Below are 15,929 nucleotides of genomic sequence, written 5' to 3' on the forward strand. Positions count from 1 at the left end.
AGCCTTCCCCTTGATCGTGGTCGTGGGAACTGAACTAGGCTAAGAAATACATGAGATTTATACTCTTTGAATTCAATCAAACTTCAAATTCTAACAATTTTGAAATGCTGGATTTATGATTTCTGTGAGCTAAAAAAGTTTGCATTATTGCCATTTACATGTAGTGAGTACAGAACATGTGAAAGCTGATCTGTTTAAATTAAACTACAAAAAATAAACTTTTCCTGATATTCAGATTCTTTTATATGCACTAGTCTAACATTGGTGTATCACTGGTTTAAATGAAAAGTCATATTTTTGAATGCATGTCTTATCTACAAATATATATCAAGTATATCACTCACTGATGACCCTTCTTTGTGTGTTTGTGTGTTTGCGTGACTGTCAGATAGAGCAGCTGAAGCAGGAGCTGAACAGGAAGGAGTCTGAGATGCAGGCGCTGCAGACCAAACTGGAAACATTGACCAATCAGAACTCGGACTGCAAGCAGCACATCGAAGTGCTAAAAGAGTCGCTCAGTGCCAAGGAGCAGCGCGCCAACACACTCCAGACCGAGGTCAGTGTGTGCACATTCACACATGGAGAAAACACAATCCAGAGACATACAAACACACACCAGTAAAGCCACAAACATGCAAACACTGACATTGCACTAAACCGCTTTCCAGCTTCTTGGAAAATAATTTCAAAGACACATCACGAGATGGACACTCTGTAGATCCCTGCAGTAATAAAGACGGGAAGAAACACCCTTCTGACCACTCTGCATCTATTGGTGCATGCAATAGTAGCTTTGCATGGTCTGTGTTAGGATAGAAACTGTATGTGTGCAACAAATCCTGCTTTTCTGTTTTGTGTTTCTTTCTCCTTCTGTTTCTCTAACGGCCGCTGAGGTGGGTGGAAAAATGTCCATGTGTGTGGTTCCTTTAGTCCACCAGTGGGTTTGTGCGTGTGGGCGGGTCAGTTAGAGGGCTGAAGAAAGCTGGCAGCTCTTTCTGTGTCATGTTTGAAGTTCTAAACTCTGAGGCTCTAATGATTTTATCACGGCTGTTAGAGATGGAGGTGGGTTGTATTTAGTGAGATATAGGTGTGTGTGTGTGTGTGTGTGTGTGTGTGTGTGTGTGTGTGTGTGTGTGTGTGTGTGTGTGTGTGTGTGGAGGAGGGGGGGGATTGTGAGCATTTTTCTGCATAACTCTCTGGACTTGGAAGTGATACTTTAGATCTCTTTGTGTTCGGCCGTTGAGAGTGGCCTGCTAACTATGTCCACTCATCATTACAGGAAGCAATTTGGGCCAAAATTAGGCCTAATTGTGCATACATGTGCAAGGAATTTTGGCCCTTGTAGTTAGTTGAATACATCATACGAAAAGGAATTGGTTTTCAGTGGGTGGTTTTTGTAAGTGTGCATTTCTTTCTTTCTTCTTTTTTTTGTTCTCCTGAAAATGCATGTTTAAAAAAATGTATGTATAAGTCATTGGTGTGAGGAGAACAGGGCCTGACCAGGCAATATTAGCTTCTCACAAATAGCTATTAAGTGCCCAATACTGCCAAAATATATTCAAAATGAAAACAACATGAATTTGAATTGAAAATCTGATCATTTAAAGACCTACAAAGTGACAAACGCTAAATGAAACACAAACTGAAGAAGCAGGGATGCGTGGCTCAGGAACACATGGGTCTGATTGGTGACTCACGTGGGACCAGGGCAAAGGTGGAAACAGTTAAGGTGGGGAAGTCAATCAAGGCAGAGAATAATATACAATAAGATACCTGAATTTAAAAAAATAAAACAGGAGGTAACCAAACATATATCTAACACTGAAGGGGGAAATAAAAACACAAAACCAACAAATATGACAAGAACCAGCTGCAGTCTGACTCCACCAAAATAACAGGGGTTCTGCAGCCCATGGTTCATGGAGGCTTTGGCTTTGTTTACTGCCGCAGATCGCTGTCAGTGTAACTTTAGTTTTTTTATTCACAACCAGCTTTGCTTTTGAATAGTCATCGATCCAACTTCAGTGGGAAAAGCTGACTGTAAAGCAGAAATAATTACGTGTGCTTATGCAAAACTCACACAGAACTGAAGATGCACGACGAGGAAAGATCACCTCAAATGCTTCTGCATCACTGTACCAACAGCAGCAGCCGGGCTAAGTGGTCACACAAACCTGGTTATCAGCTGGTTAAGTTAACCAGGGTTTCTTTTATTTGAAGGGAGGTGATGGCAGCATCTCCACCCGCAGCAGAGCAGCTGATTTTACACTGGAGGATAAAACTCATAATAAAGCCTGAAAACAACACAGCTGTGTGAGTCTGTGTGTGAGAGGAAAAGTACTGTACAGTAGTGCATGCGTGAGCACTTCAGCCACTTTGGTCAGTACGACTGGAAAAAAGCTGCTATATTAATAAAGTTTAGCCTATTTGAAGCCAGGAAAGAAATCCGACAAAAATGTAGACTGTGTGAGTGAACAGACTTATTGACTTCATAACTTTGACATTAAGACAGAATCTGATGGAGTACAACTGAGTATTTCATTAAATTAATATGATATGTGGGCGAGACGGTTTTATTCTTTAAGCTGCAGGTGGTGTTTAGTGGTCTGAGAGCAATTAGTGAATGAATACAAGAACAGAATTCAGACCTCGGCTGACCTGGGATGACTTATTAGGCTTTTAGAACAACAAAGTAGTTGTAAAGTTGTTTGCAGCGCACAGGAAAAAAGTTCAAATTAAAATGATTTCTTACTGGGAAAATGCAAAGACTTAGACACTATTAAAAAACTTCCCCTGTCCGTGCACAGAGGTCCTGATGATGCAGTGTTTTCGTACCTGCTGATGTCTAATCCGTCTGCTCTGGGGCAGATTAGGGCAATAGCACAAGTTACCATGACGATCTCCCATCATAGTGCAAGAGACCCTGAAGTGTCCTGGATGAGAGGGGGTCTGGATCAGATCCTGACTGCCACAAACACACAGTCGCACACACAGACACACAAAAACACTCACACTGTCAGGACTGATTGCTTGACTCTCATCTCCGGTTTCAAGTAATTTTTCCTGCTATTGAAGTGGCATCTTCCCCTGCTCGGGAATGGCTTAGGTTTCCTGGACTAAGTGGGTGAACCAGAGGATGAGTAAAGATGTTTAGAGCTCTTTAGTGGGCCGGCGTGGCCGTGCATTCCTCTGCTGCCTGTCAATCATTTGGCCAGAGATGGCAGCCGTTCCCACAAGACCCCCGACTCACCTCATTCCTTCATTTTCCTTCAGCAGTTTTCTTTCAAGCTTTCTTTCAGCCACCTATTTTCTTTTGTCTCACACACGACTTCTGGCACATCACACGCTCATATACAAGAGTGTGCATGTGTGTGTGCCAGGTGGGTCTCATCATGAATGACACTGATTGGTACAGTTGTACATTCCCCCAAGAGGAAGGCTGGTTTCTGAGACACGAGGAGCAGCTTCACCTCACAGATTTGTCTCTAGAAGCAGATGGGAACGGCCCCTGAACAGAGGCGCACTGTGAGCAGCAGAAGGAGAAAATGGAAGCGCATTTTATTTGTCAATCAAAGTTAAGGACAGCGTCGTAATGGGTGTGATTGAATCTGTCTCCAGATAACTGGGAAATGTGGAAAATAGTGTGTGTACGCTTTTGTGCGCCTGCCTGTGTCTGTGGAAACTTTAATACAGTCGATGTGTGTCTTTCCTGCCTCGATCAGGACAATGCGGGGCTGAAATGATACTCTCCCAGATCAGGTAACCTATCAGAGACCTTCCTGCATATTTAACCAGCCAGCAACAAAGCACAAGGCCAAAGCCCAGCTGCCATGGCTTCTCTGGGACTCGGTTTAGATCTTTTGTTTGAATGTTATGAACATTTGTTTAAAGAGGCCAGATCGCTGTTTTAAGACGCATGGTTAGTTTGATTTAACTGTCACATATCTGGTTAGATGGATGGACCTGCCCTTCAGTTTTCTCTGATAGGATTCGACAAAAAACAAAATAATGATCCTTAAAATACAGGTTTTATTGACTCTAAGCTCGGCTGTGTTAAGCAAAGCAAACAATGAAAGCAGCATTAAATCATGACCAAATAATAAAATTGACAGAAATAAAGTGCATAATAAATTTAATTCCTGATGGGGAAAGCTAGTTTGCAAAAATATTTGGCTTAAAAAAGTCATTTCTTTCCCCCATCAAACTTAAATCCAACCAAAACACTCGACTCGTGGTTGTCACTGCAAAGTCTGCAGACCTTCTGGTTCCCCTCCCAACATCCTGCACTGAGTGTGCCTGTCTGTTTGGCAGCACAACTCACTGATGTGTACTTAATAACATCTAAGCACAAATAGTTTCTTGGCATTCTCTGTGTGAGCTGTGTTTGCTGATTAAACTGATAGTTTACTAAGAAACACACAATCAATCAACATCACTGTCACATGGTATTAATGTCTTTTGCAGATATAAAGCTTACATTTTTATGACGATTGTATTTACATGCAGCACTTTGCAAAAGTCACAAGTTATTCCTCATTTCTTCAGATTTTGCTTTAGGAGAACCGACTGTTTTCCTGAGCAATAACTTTGCAGGTTTTCTGAGTTTTCCTAAGGACATGAAGGCACCGAACTCAAGGGGTAAAGCCGCTTTTATGTCTATACCTGACAGATGCATAAACACATAATGTATTCCCATTTTTTGTTGATTCTAACACAAATGCCAAAGATAACAAATAATATTTTTTCACCTACAAGGTAATTGTCAAAGACCTGCTAGCCAAAACCTTTGCATATCTCATCATGGTGTGCAATGTGTTCTTAAAACATTTGAGGGAACTGGACACGTTTAATTCAATTTTATTTATATAACCCCAAATTAAGTCAAGTGGAGAACAAAAAGAAGTGGCTGGGCTAAAAACCGATATCTATAGCAGATGAACAGAATCTGAAAGTCGTGTCCTCAGTTATATGAAAAAAATCCAGGACACAAGACCTGGGAGATGCATCGGGCCCTTCAGTCGATCCAGCTACTGTTCGCCAAAGCCTCATCTGAAACGCTCTCAGTGGAAAGCTGGCTGTCAAGGAGCTGAAGGAAGTGTTACAGGGAGGAGAGGTTGAGCGACGCCAGGTTACACAAGAACTGGACTGAAAGTCAATGTCAGCGGGTCTGCATGATGAATCCAAACTGTCAGATTATCGGAGGTCATGAGGGAAGTCTAACACTGAGTGTCTGCTGCCGTCTGTAAAACGTAGTGGAGACTCATTCGTAGTTAGTGTTTGTGTTTCAGCCAGAGGTGTTGGTGATCTTGACAAACTGAGAGAATTATGAACGCAGAAATGTGCCATCAGATTTTGATCCACCATGCAATGCCATCTGGAAAGCGTCGGATTGGCAGTGGCTTTATTTTTCAAAACGACATTGATCCCAAACACGCTGCCAATGCAGTAAAAGCAATACCTGGATAGCAAATCACACAATGGCTTCCCCAGAGCCCAGATCTCAACATTATTGAAGCAGAGTGGGATCATGCTGACACAGAACAGAACAAAAGGCAGCCAAAGAAGAGCTTTGAATGTCCTTCAAGAAAGCTGGATAACTTTTCTTTAAGGCTACTTATAAAACCATTATAGGAACGTTTCCCTAAGAGACGCTTTGCTGAAGACTTGATACAAAATATTGACCTTCAAACTCATTAGAACTGCACAAACTTTTATTTATTCCATGTTTATTTGCACATTTCAGTAAATCACTCCACATATTTCCCATTTTCCTAGAAAGATATAAAGAAAGAGGGATGACAAAAGACTTTTGTACAGTACTGTGTTTATCATAGGTGAGCATCATGTTGGGGCAACTGACCCTATAAAGAGAAGTCTAGACATGAAGCTGGAGTCTTAATCGGGCACATAACTTTGCACAGCAATATAACATTTGATATTTCGTTCCGACTGCCAGTAGAAGTGTCAGAAGCAGCACGCCTGTAATGCATACTTTGGGATGTGGCAGCGTGTCTGTATTTGGAGAGAGCACAGTCTGCGGTATTTCACTTCGGCTTCGTCAGATGTGACCTCAAATATCTCGCGTTCTTTCATCACCAGCGTTTGCTGTGTCTGTCAGAAGTTTTCATTTTGAGGTTGAATGTAATGAGTCGTAAAAGATATAAATGACTAAAAAATGACTCGCTAACATCCACGGTGGTGGCAGTGATGAATGGTGAAAACAAGAGGAAAATTAAAAAAAAGTGGGAATGAATCACGACGTGATTGAGCGACAAGAGGAAGTGAAAAGTGAGAGAATCGCACCGTTTGATGGATGTGTAAGGATATGGGCTTTTGTCAGTGAGTGATGCGATGGAACGGCGTGCTGTGGTCCCTGCTGGACTGTTTTTGTTGATCTTTCCTTGTTCTCCTGGCTGATTGATGGTTCATATAGGTAGTGAGGCGGAGAAAAGATGTGGTCGGAGCCGGGTTAAACTCCACCCTGGGCTGTCCCCCTGCTGCGTTCTCGCTTACTGTCTTTCTTTCTGCCTCATTCACTTCTGCTCCCTCTGTCCACAGTTTCTTGTCCCCCGTGCTTTCGTCTCTATTCTATCACATTTTGTTGCCGACTCCTTGTTTCACCTTATTTCCACATTACCAACAGATTAGGAATGAGAACGGGTGAAGAAACAGTTTAAACAAAGGTAAGAACTTGATGAGCTCCTAAACTTACAGTGAGCTTATCACTGAGTAAACAGAAAACATTCCCGTTTGCACTAATCAGCAGGTCGTGACAGTTTTTGTATGATCTCATCTGAACTCGAGTGACCATGGTCACCGTTCTCAGACCCAATAGCGTGCTCCCGTCTTCGTAGATCGGTGTGGTTTGGGTTCCAGTGTGAGTAGCAGCATCGGGCCCCCCAGAACAAACATGGCACGGTCCAAAATAAAGCCCCCACAAGTTCTTCAGAGGCCTTGTGGAAAAGCCATAAAGTGGAGTTACAGCGGTCAGAATGGGGATGAGATATTTAATGGTTTACACAGCGAAGGAGATAAATGTGACCTAATGAGTCGACGGACACATGTGTGCACGCTGCACGCGCATTAGCGTTGCTGTCCAAGTATACGTGACACGTGCTTCATCACGAATGGTTTGTGTGACATTTTATTCCGTATTAAGGTCCTTGGGAAATGTTTCTGCATATTTTTGTTTTCTATTTTGAAACCTAACAGAAAAAATACACACCCATAAACAGAAACAGTAATGTGGGCTTTGCTTGGTCTGCAGTCAGTCAGCAGGTGGTTAACCAGAAGGCAGCGAGGTGGTGATGGAGACAGCCAGAGACAATAAGCCCCTTTCTTTTTGTTCTGACCTCCTCTTTCCTCAGGGTCACCCTGCTTTGCTAAGACCACTTAACTTCCAGCTTCATACACACATATGCCCAAATACACACACAGACAAAGACATACTTACACAAACACTCCACGCCACAATAACACACTCCGAAAGCAGTTTTCACTCTTGCTTACAGTAAGTCGGCTCTTTGTTAACACAAACGTCTCCGAACAGAACAATTAAACTGGATGAAATATGACATGTTCCACTGCTCTACTTACTCCTGTTTACAGGGAAGGTGTGTTTCATTTTTATCCAGCACATTTAAATGATCAAAATTCAACTTCAGGGTTTATACTTTGCTCAAAACTCTTTAAGAGTTTTAAGGAAATTATATATTTTGTAACTGGTATATGTATACAGATCAAAGATGAAATAGAATAGTGGTCACTGTGCGCAGTGCAGGTTACCTGGTACGAGGCAGCTGTGGCATCGCTATCAGAACGACTGGCAAAGCTTTGTAAATACCTGCTGCCTCACTTACAAACAAAGACAAAGTACCGACCCTGACGTGTCTATTTGAGGCATTTGAGGTTATATTTATAAATTTGCTGTTAAAACGCCATCATGCAGGAACACTGGTACTATTATAAAAAAATTAATGGATTTCTATTTCAGATTTGGGAGCTTTTGCCTGGACTCTGAATATAAGTACTAAATATGAATTTCTGTTTCATGTAAATCTCTGTTTGTAGGTGGCAACATGTTCCTGCTAATCACAGTTAATTGCTTTAACATCACAAACATAATTACTAACTTGACTCCAGTTAATTGCAAACTGGTAGCAGACTGGTAGCAGACTGGTAGCAGTTTGTCTCTGCGTTAGTGATTTTTTATGGTTATCTTGAGACACCAAAGTCACTGATAAGACTTCAAAGGCGATGAAATGCAAGTCTGTTGTTCATGGTTGCAATAACTGTGGTTACGTTTCAGCGACCCTTGTGTGACTGTGGCATAGTGAGTGTAAGACCTGATATAATTCTGTTGATTTTACAATATCATTTTTGGCTAAAAGGCTATTGACAACAATTTTGTCATCTCCATGACAACATACTTAGTTGTCATTGAATTAACTTTTCAGGTTACATTATTAGTTTGGTATTTACTGAAGACTGTGACTGTGTGAGACAATATTTACTCGTTGATCAAGTAGAAATCAAGCTTATTTCAGGAACCTACTGTAGAAACTGCAGAGCAGCGTTTATTTTCCACGTTTGCCAGAGTGACTGCTCAGTGTTTGACAGGAAATGGATTCCCTTGGAACAGGATGTAGGAACTGGCATGCAGAGCTGGAAATGATCAGGAAAAATAATCAGAGGAGCAGCAAGTGTTAATGAGGAGGAACGCCTGCAGCAGCTCTTCCTCTGCACGTGTGTTGTGTATGTGTTTTTGTGTCTTTGTTGGCAGGATATAACGGTGATGGATGGAGGGCAAAAGAGGGTTTGAGGCAGCGGCGTGCGACGAGTTTGTGCTGTGACCCTGAATGTCATGAAACCATTCACAATATGAAAATGAACTTTCATGCTTTGGTAGCAAACATGACAAAGGTCCTTTTGTCTGTGTGTGTGTGTGTGTGTGTGTGTGTGTGTGTGTGTGTGTGTGTGTGTGTGTGTGTGTGTGTGTGTGTCTGTGTCTGTGTGTGTGTGTGTGTCCTTGTCTGTGCTTTTCCGTGTTCCCCTCGTAGCCTTTAGGCACACAGCTGTGTTGCCATGGTTTTATCAGCAGATGTTATGGTGTTCAATGAGACGGTGTCCCGCTCTCCACCCTGCAGCTCCTGCTGTGAGCCGGTTTATATCCGCTTATTATCCCGAGTCAGCCCTGAGGTGATCAGTCCATTATACGAGTCCGGATCAGCGCTGTTGCCTTAACTCAGCTTTCATGACACAGCCTTTGCCCTGGGACAGGGAATTCCCCACATTTCCGTAAAGATCGACTTCAGTCTTGTTATGTCTGGGATGACCAGCTCAGGTGGAGATGAAAACTTCTGTTTGCATGCATGCACTTGTTTATCTGTGTAGGCATATGTAGCTGCTTTCTGACCAAACATTTTTGGGTGTAGGTACCCATTAGGGAGGTGCTGGGAAGCACATGCCTTGCAGCATTTGTTCTTTTCTTATAGGAACTTGGAAGCAGTGAGCAGCTGGTAATGCACGTCAGCTCATATTGGGTTCTATTCGTTTCTTAAAATCATGTTTGACTCTTCATTCAAAAGTTTCCAGACACACAAAAAACCAAGCCCCTGTCTCTTCCTGCCAGCGAGGGATACAGGTTATTAATTTAAAACTGGATTTGTTATTGGCAGGTGAACCACAGCCGAGGTGTTGGAATTGGAAAAAGGTGGATCCCTACTTGTAACCACCATTTATCAAATATTCAGCCCACACTTAAGTATAAAACAAAGTTATTGCAGTTCACTAAAACCGAAATAAAATTGAAACTAGTTGTAAAAATTGTTTTGGTTACCCTAAAGAAACTAACAGAAGCAAGATCATGTACTTGAGAATAAAAAATAAAAAGTATATGTGGAATATTGACCTGTTGGGTGTTACCCTGCTTCCTGCTCTATGACAGCTGGGACAGGCCCCCAGATGACTGTGAACTGGAAAAGTGTTATAAAATATATAAATGGATGTATTGATGGACGGATGGGTGGGAGATATCTTACAGTTTAGTCTTTGATAATTTAGTCAAATCAGTTGTGAAAACAAGCACAGAAGTATATATTTATTGAGACAAGATGTGAGTCAAAAGTGTTGTTTTTGTGTTCTCTATAACTGTGTAACTGAAATGAGCAGTGTTGGGGAGTAACGGAGTACATGTACCGCCGTTAGTATTTAAAATACAAAATATGAGTAACTGTATTCCGTTACAGTTACCGTTTAAAAAGGTGGTATTTAGAATACAGTTACTTTGTTGAAATAAATGGATTACACGGCGGTACTTCCCTGTTTCATATTGTGGCGGGTCAGGACTGTTTGGGTTTTGTTAATAACCACTGCAGCCAAGAAGAGAGCCTAACGAGCCCAGCTGTAAGTAAGCTATTAAGACTCGACTGTACACCGTGTTCGTGTTTTCCTCTGAAACAATAAGTTCTGTTGGAGCAGCCTTTCAACGCCTCTCTCTGTCTCTGCTAGCAAAGTTGACCCAGACAACAAAGTAAAGCTAGTTTTCAGCTACGAGCCGACACAGAACCCACCGTATTAGCCAGAGGTCCCTTTACTACGGTTCGGAGCCGCGGACCTTCAGTAACAGTAATAAATCACAGCAATAGTACATTCATGTAGTTGTAAACAGCATGATAATATATTAAGTAATCCAAAGTATTCAGAATACGTTACTCTCATTGAGTAACGTAACGGAATACGTTACAGAATACATTTTGGGGCATGTAATCTGTAATCTGTAATGGAATACATGTTAAAAGTAACCTTCCCAACACTGGAAATGAGCGAAAACACTAGTAAAACAAAATGTAATTTCATAATTAAAATGAAATAACGATGTAAAACTACAATAACGCTGGTCAGGACCAGTCACAATACATCACCTCATGCAAAGTTCCTCTTGTGCTGAGGCAGTTCCTCCTCTATAGCAGCAAATACCCCAAAAAGGAGTCCTGAGAACTCCGGTGGTCCTCAGTTTGAGCTGTATGGGAAAAAGTACCAAAAACTATAAAAATGGTCTTTAAGTGCCTTCTGTGTGTAAATAAACAGTGTAGGGTCGTCCAGGCCTTGTTTACATTTTCTGTGTAAAGTTCGTCATACTTCCATCTGACAACGCCCCCCCTATTCACACGCTCACACACTGAGCACACCAACATGCACCATTCACTTAAAACAAAAAGCATCCTTTGGTCTTCAGGCTACTCTTACAGTATTTGTAACCTCCCGACATCTATTGAAGGCTTCAGTTACATCAACATGAAACTATGGATCACTTGATGCCAACTGTATAAATAAGAGATATATAACCTGGTGCTTATATACCAGCGGTGTGAGTTACTCTATATATCCTCATGGGTTTGTTCACCTTTCAGCAGTCTTTAATAATGCAGTTATTAGTCAGCATGAAAACACCGATAGGCTGCTTAAATCCAGCTGTCATCCTCATTCTGCATCATATGTGTTGGTTTGTCTCGCTGCGTAAAGTACATCTCACCAAAGACATGTTTGAATGATAATAGGTAGCACGGGAGACTTTGGTGGTCTCGCATTGTCTTGAATTTGAATAGTCTTCAATATTTTAGTGATGAGATTCAGACTTGGCTCATCAGTGGCTTCACAAACCTGAATTAGGCGAATATTAAGAATAAATTGAGATGATTAGTTTCACCGCACAGGCCTTTGAATAAATGAAATCTAATGAGTGAATAGCTCACACAGCTGTGTGTGGTGCATCACAGCAGGCCAAGAAGATCTTAGTTCAGGCATCAGATACATCAGAACCTTTCCTTTGGATTTAAGAGCTTTAATGGTGTGTTTTCAGTGTGACATTCAAACTTGTTTTAATACGCACACACACACACACAAATGAATATAGCTGATGGTTTGGATATGAGCTTCTGTAAAGGTCATAGATGTTTTTCTGATCAACCTGAGACTCTATTTGCAATATTGGACTCCCCAGTGTGCGAGTGAGAGTGCAAATGTGCAAGTGTTGGTGTGTCCCAGACCTCGCTGTGGTCTTACAGGTTTTCACTCTCTCTGGTTCTGCTGTTTGGACTGTGGTCTACTCATATAGTCCCTGTGTTGTTTATTGCGGCCCAGAGCCGACGACGGGCCCAATACCTTTGCAGATTTGCCTGCCAAAAAAACTTTTATGATGAAATGTGAGGCAGGGAGAAGGGAGGTGAGGACAAACAGTGAAACTGTTTTCTTTAAGCCTCTGTTTTACTCCGCTAACCAATTTCCAGGATCTACATTTGGCTGTCATTGCAAGCAAGAAGGAGGAATTTAATCAGAGTGTGTTTATGCATTTGTTCGTGCTGTTGGCATATTTAATTACAGATACAGTTTTGTGCCTTGAGATTTGTTGAATAGACATATGTGTGCGCACGTTAGAGTCGTTACAGATTTGGGAATTAATTAATTTAAGCAAAATCCGGGTTTGCCAAGAATTAATAGTTTTGCAACCACAGAATGTTGAAAACATATCAAGATATTTTTTTAAATTATGGGGTGCTGAGTGAGGGACTGGAAAGTTTAAGTGGGTTTTTTTGGAGGAAGGTGGGGTGATATAGATGTGTTTTTAATTCATCAACTCAGCGGAGCTTCTCAGGGCCGTCTCCAGTGTTCCCTTTAGGTTTGACTGAGCCAGACTGGACAGCAGCGTTTCTACTCCTCTCCCTGACCTTTCTCTTTCCTGCTAAAGAAATGTCACGATTACAAAACAGGATATAGTCCCCGGTGTCCACTCGTGTAGGCAGAATCAATACCGTGGTTGTCTTGGAGACAGCAGGAGTCCTATGTTGCATATCATCTCCCTCAAATCTGCACTGAAAGGCGCAAACTTACAATGTTATGCTTGGGGAAATGTGGGTCTGTACCAAAGACAACCTGATTTGAAGACTTCAGGGATTTCTCACACTGACACATCACTCTGTCTCGCTGCAGGACCTGTGCCTTTAAATGGCAATAGGAAATCTCCTGGAGAGTGTGCAGCATGGTTGGAGGGATGGAGTGTTGAGAGAGAGGTGGTAGCCACAGGGGAAGAGAGCGAGAGAGCAAGGTGTTTTTGAAAGATGACACAAGGAAGAAGGGCAGCAGAAGAAAAGGAAAATTGGAGCGGAAATTGAGGGAGAAGAGAGAGGTTAATCACTGTGTGCAGTTAGCCGTCTATCATCTCAGCATGTGTGCCAGCTGATAAAGCCATACAGTATTTCCTGCAGCAGCCCTGCTGTTGGAGCGGTAGCCGGTGAAACAGCAGCATGCCGGTGGTGTTAACATGCTCAGTCCAAACGATGTGTTCACAACAGGCCCTATCCACCTTCTTTCACTTCTTCATTGATTACGTCCCTCGCTTTCACCCTCACTATTATCTGTCCTTTCATTTGTCCCTCCGCATCTCATCATCCTTCCTTGTTTTTCCATGTACTGTCTCGCAGCGCTGAGTGCTTTAAGAGGGTATTAGCAGGGCGTCTGTGTAGTACTATCACAGCTTAGTGGGCCAGTGCAGGTGAGACAGCAGGGATTTCCTGTTAGGCCCCTTTGCTGCATTCTTGCTAAATTGCTCCTTGCCAGGTGGAGATGGAGGGGAGGAGGTCTCTCGCTCTCACACCCACATAAATGCAGTGGCAAACATGCACACACACATAGTATGTGCATGTATACTGTACGTGCATTGGTGATAGCACCACTATTGTGCGCGTTTGTGTGTAAATGTGAATTTGGGAGGACAGAGCCGTTCTCAGTACTAGACTTTGGTTGTCTGCCAGAGGAGCAATATGAGATAAATACTTCGCCATCTTACAGCTGGGGGTCCTGGCCTGCTTCTAATGGCACAGTGACAGGCACCCTCTGTGTCTGTGGAGTGCACTCTCATTTTACACATGCAGGCACATAAACATATCTGCAGGGAGGAACCAACTGTGCTCCAACACAGCTGCACTTTTCAATTGTGCCTTTAGTATATCTGCTTCTGATTTTTTCTTCTGATTGCTCTCATATTATTTGTTTTGTATTGAATTCTTGTGGTTTTAAATTTCTCTCGGCATTTGCACAATAACAAAATAGTCGTTCTAGTTCTAATCATAAACCCTTGTGTGTCATTAATTTAATACACACAGTTTGTGCAACAACATTATTATACATCAGAACAATGATTTAGGTGTTACTGTTGCCTAAAGTGAAGTTAACTGACTGACTAAATCTTACCTCCAGTTGCTCCAACGCCGTCCTCCCTTTATGAATCACAGTAAGCGCCTCGTGAAATACCTGGGAGATACGTTTGAAAGCTAAACAGAGATTTTGCTGTAACTATTTCCACACTGTTCACGTTGTGTCCAAGTAATGACTGTTAACAAGCCTTATGTTACTTCCCTTCATCGATGTGTGTGTGTCCTCTTGAAGTCAAATAAAACCCCTGAAATTATACGTGGGAATAAAGTGAAATTGCAGAAGAACAAACAAGGAGTCGGTTGCGTATGTCAAGTCCAATAAGTAGTGCTGGAACGTGCACAGACATCTCTCATCTCACTACACTTAGCCAGACACGTCGAACTTCTACGTGTGAGTGTGAAGCGTGTGAGCGCTCTGATCTATGGCAGCAGCGGCCCAATCACACAACACTCTCAATAACAAACACAGGACAGGCTCCTGGCTCTCTCTCTTTCACACACACTTTGCTTCAGTCCGCAGTGGTTCAAGTCATGGACATTAGGTCAGAGTTGAACTTTTACTACTTCCAAACGTCAACAAGTAAATGTGAGAAATGTCATTTCCAGCGCTGAATAATAACATCTGGGCCACCTGACCGAGAACTGGGAAAAATCACGGTGTAACATTTCTTCATCTTTTTTCTGCTTCCTCTTTTCTCTACATTTGCCCGTCAGTCACTCAGCTCTCGCTCATCGTCAAACGGTCTGCCTTAAAACTGTTTTTCACAGATTACTTTCAACCTGTATGGTTGCCTGTCTGTCTGACTGTGTATGAACTCTGGATATGGTGCATACTGGTTTATGTCCACTTTTCTCTCTCCTGCTACTTGTCTGTCAGTGTTTGTGTTGTGCAGATGCTGCTTTCGGTGTCCCTGTTGATCTGCCCTTACAGTTTTGTTATACCTGCCTATCTGCACTTCTTGTCTTGGTTAATTGTAGGTAGATGCTCTGCGAGTGCGTTTGGAGGAGAAGGAGCAGTTCCTGACCAAGAAGACCAAACAGCTGCAGGACTTGACTGATGAAAAGAGCACACTAACGGGAGAAATCAGAGACATGAAGGACATGCTGGACGTCAAGGAGAGGAAGATTAATGTCTTGCAGAAAAAAGTACGTAAAGCCAACTTTTACACATTGCATTATTTCAAAAAGTGTAGCCTGACTTTAAATGCATATGAAGCCTTTCTGTTGTGAGTTAAATTCACTCTATTTAGAGAAAAATGCAGCACTTTGTATTATAAGCTCTCTAATTATTCCTTTTATACTAAAATGAATCAAATGAATATTTTAAAAGCTTGGAGTGGCAATAGTGCATAGTGTTGATGTTGATCCATTGAGTTCCAAGTGCTCATCAATAAATTAGAGACAGATAAAGTGAGCATCTTATTATTATTGTACAGAAAAAGAAAAGCAGACGTGCTCCCACAGGAATGGATGGAGCCAGAAGGAGAATGAGTGTTGGGCCTAAACACACTCTAAAAGCACTCAAACCAACAATAATAATAATAATAATAATTCAACAGCTCCACGTGTGAGTGGATTGTAATGTAACTTAAAAAGACAACTTGCTGGACGTTCTCAGCACAGAGCTCAGGCTGAACTTTCAGGGGAAAATCCAAACAATGTGATATTTATTTGTTCTCTCAGTGCCGCTGATCTACCACTCTGACTCTACATCTGGAC

General features: G+C 42.1%; 1 protein-coding gene across 1 annotated transcript in view; it reads left to right on the forward strand.

Moving 5' to 3' along the window:
• Positions 1-15,929, forward strand: part of LOC102793035 (ERC protein 2) — a 158,419-nt gene that overhangs the window by 19,552 nt on the left and 122,938 nt on the right. The window contains exons 7-8 of the mRNA XM_087834055.1: positions 389-556; positions 15,189-15,356. Coding sequence (XP_087690181.1) covers positions 389-556; positions 15,189-15,356 — 336 coding nt within the window. The remainder of the gene's footprint in view (positions 1-388; positions 557-15,188; positions 15,357-15,929) is intronic.

This window comes from Neolamprologus brichardi, chromosome 20 (genome assembly GCF_056152115.1).
Source record: "Neolamprologus brichardi isolate AB-2024 chromosome 20, ASM5615211v1, whole genome shotgun sequence".
Classification (NCBI taxonomy): Eukaryota; Metazoa; Chordata; class Actinopteri; order Cichliformes; family Cichlidae; genus Neolamprologus; species Neolamprologus brichardi.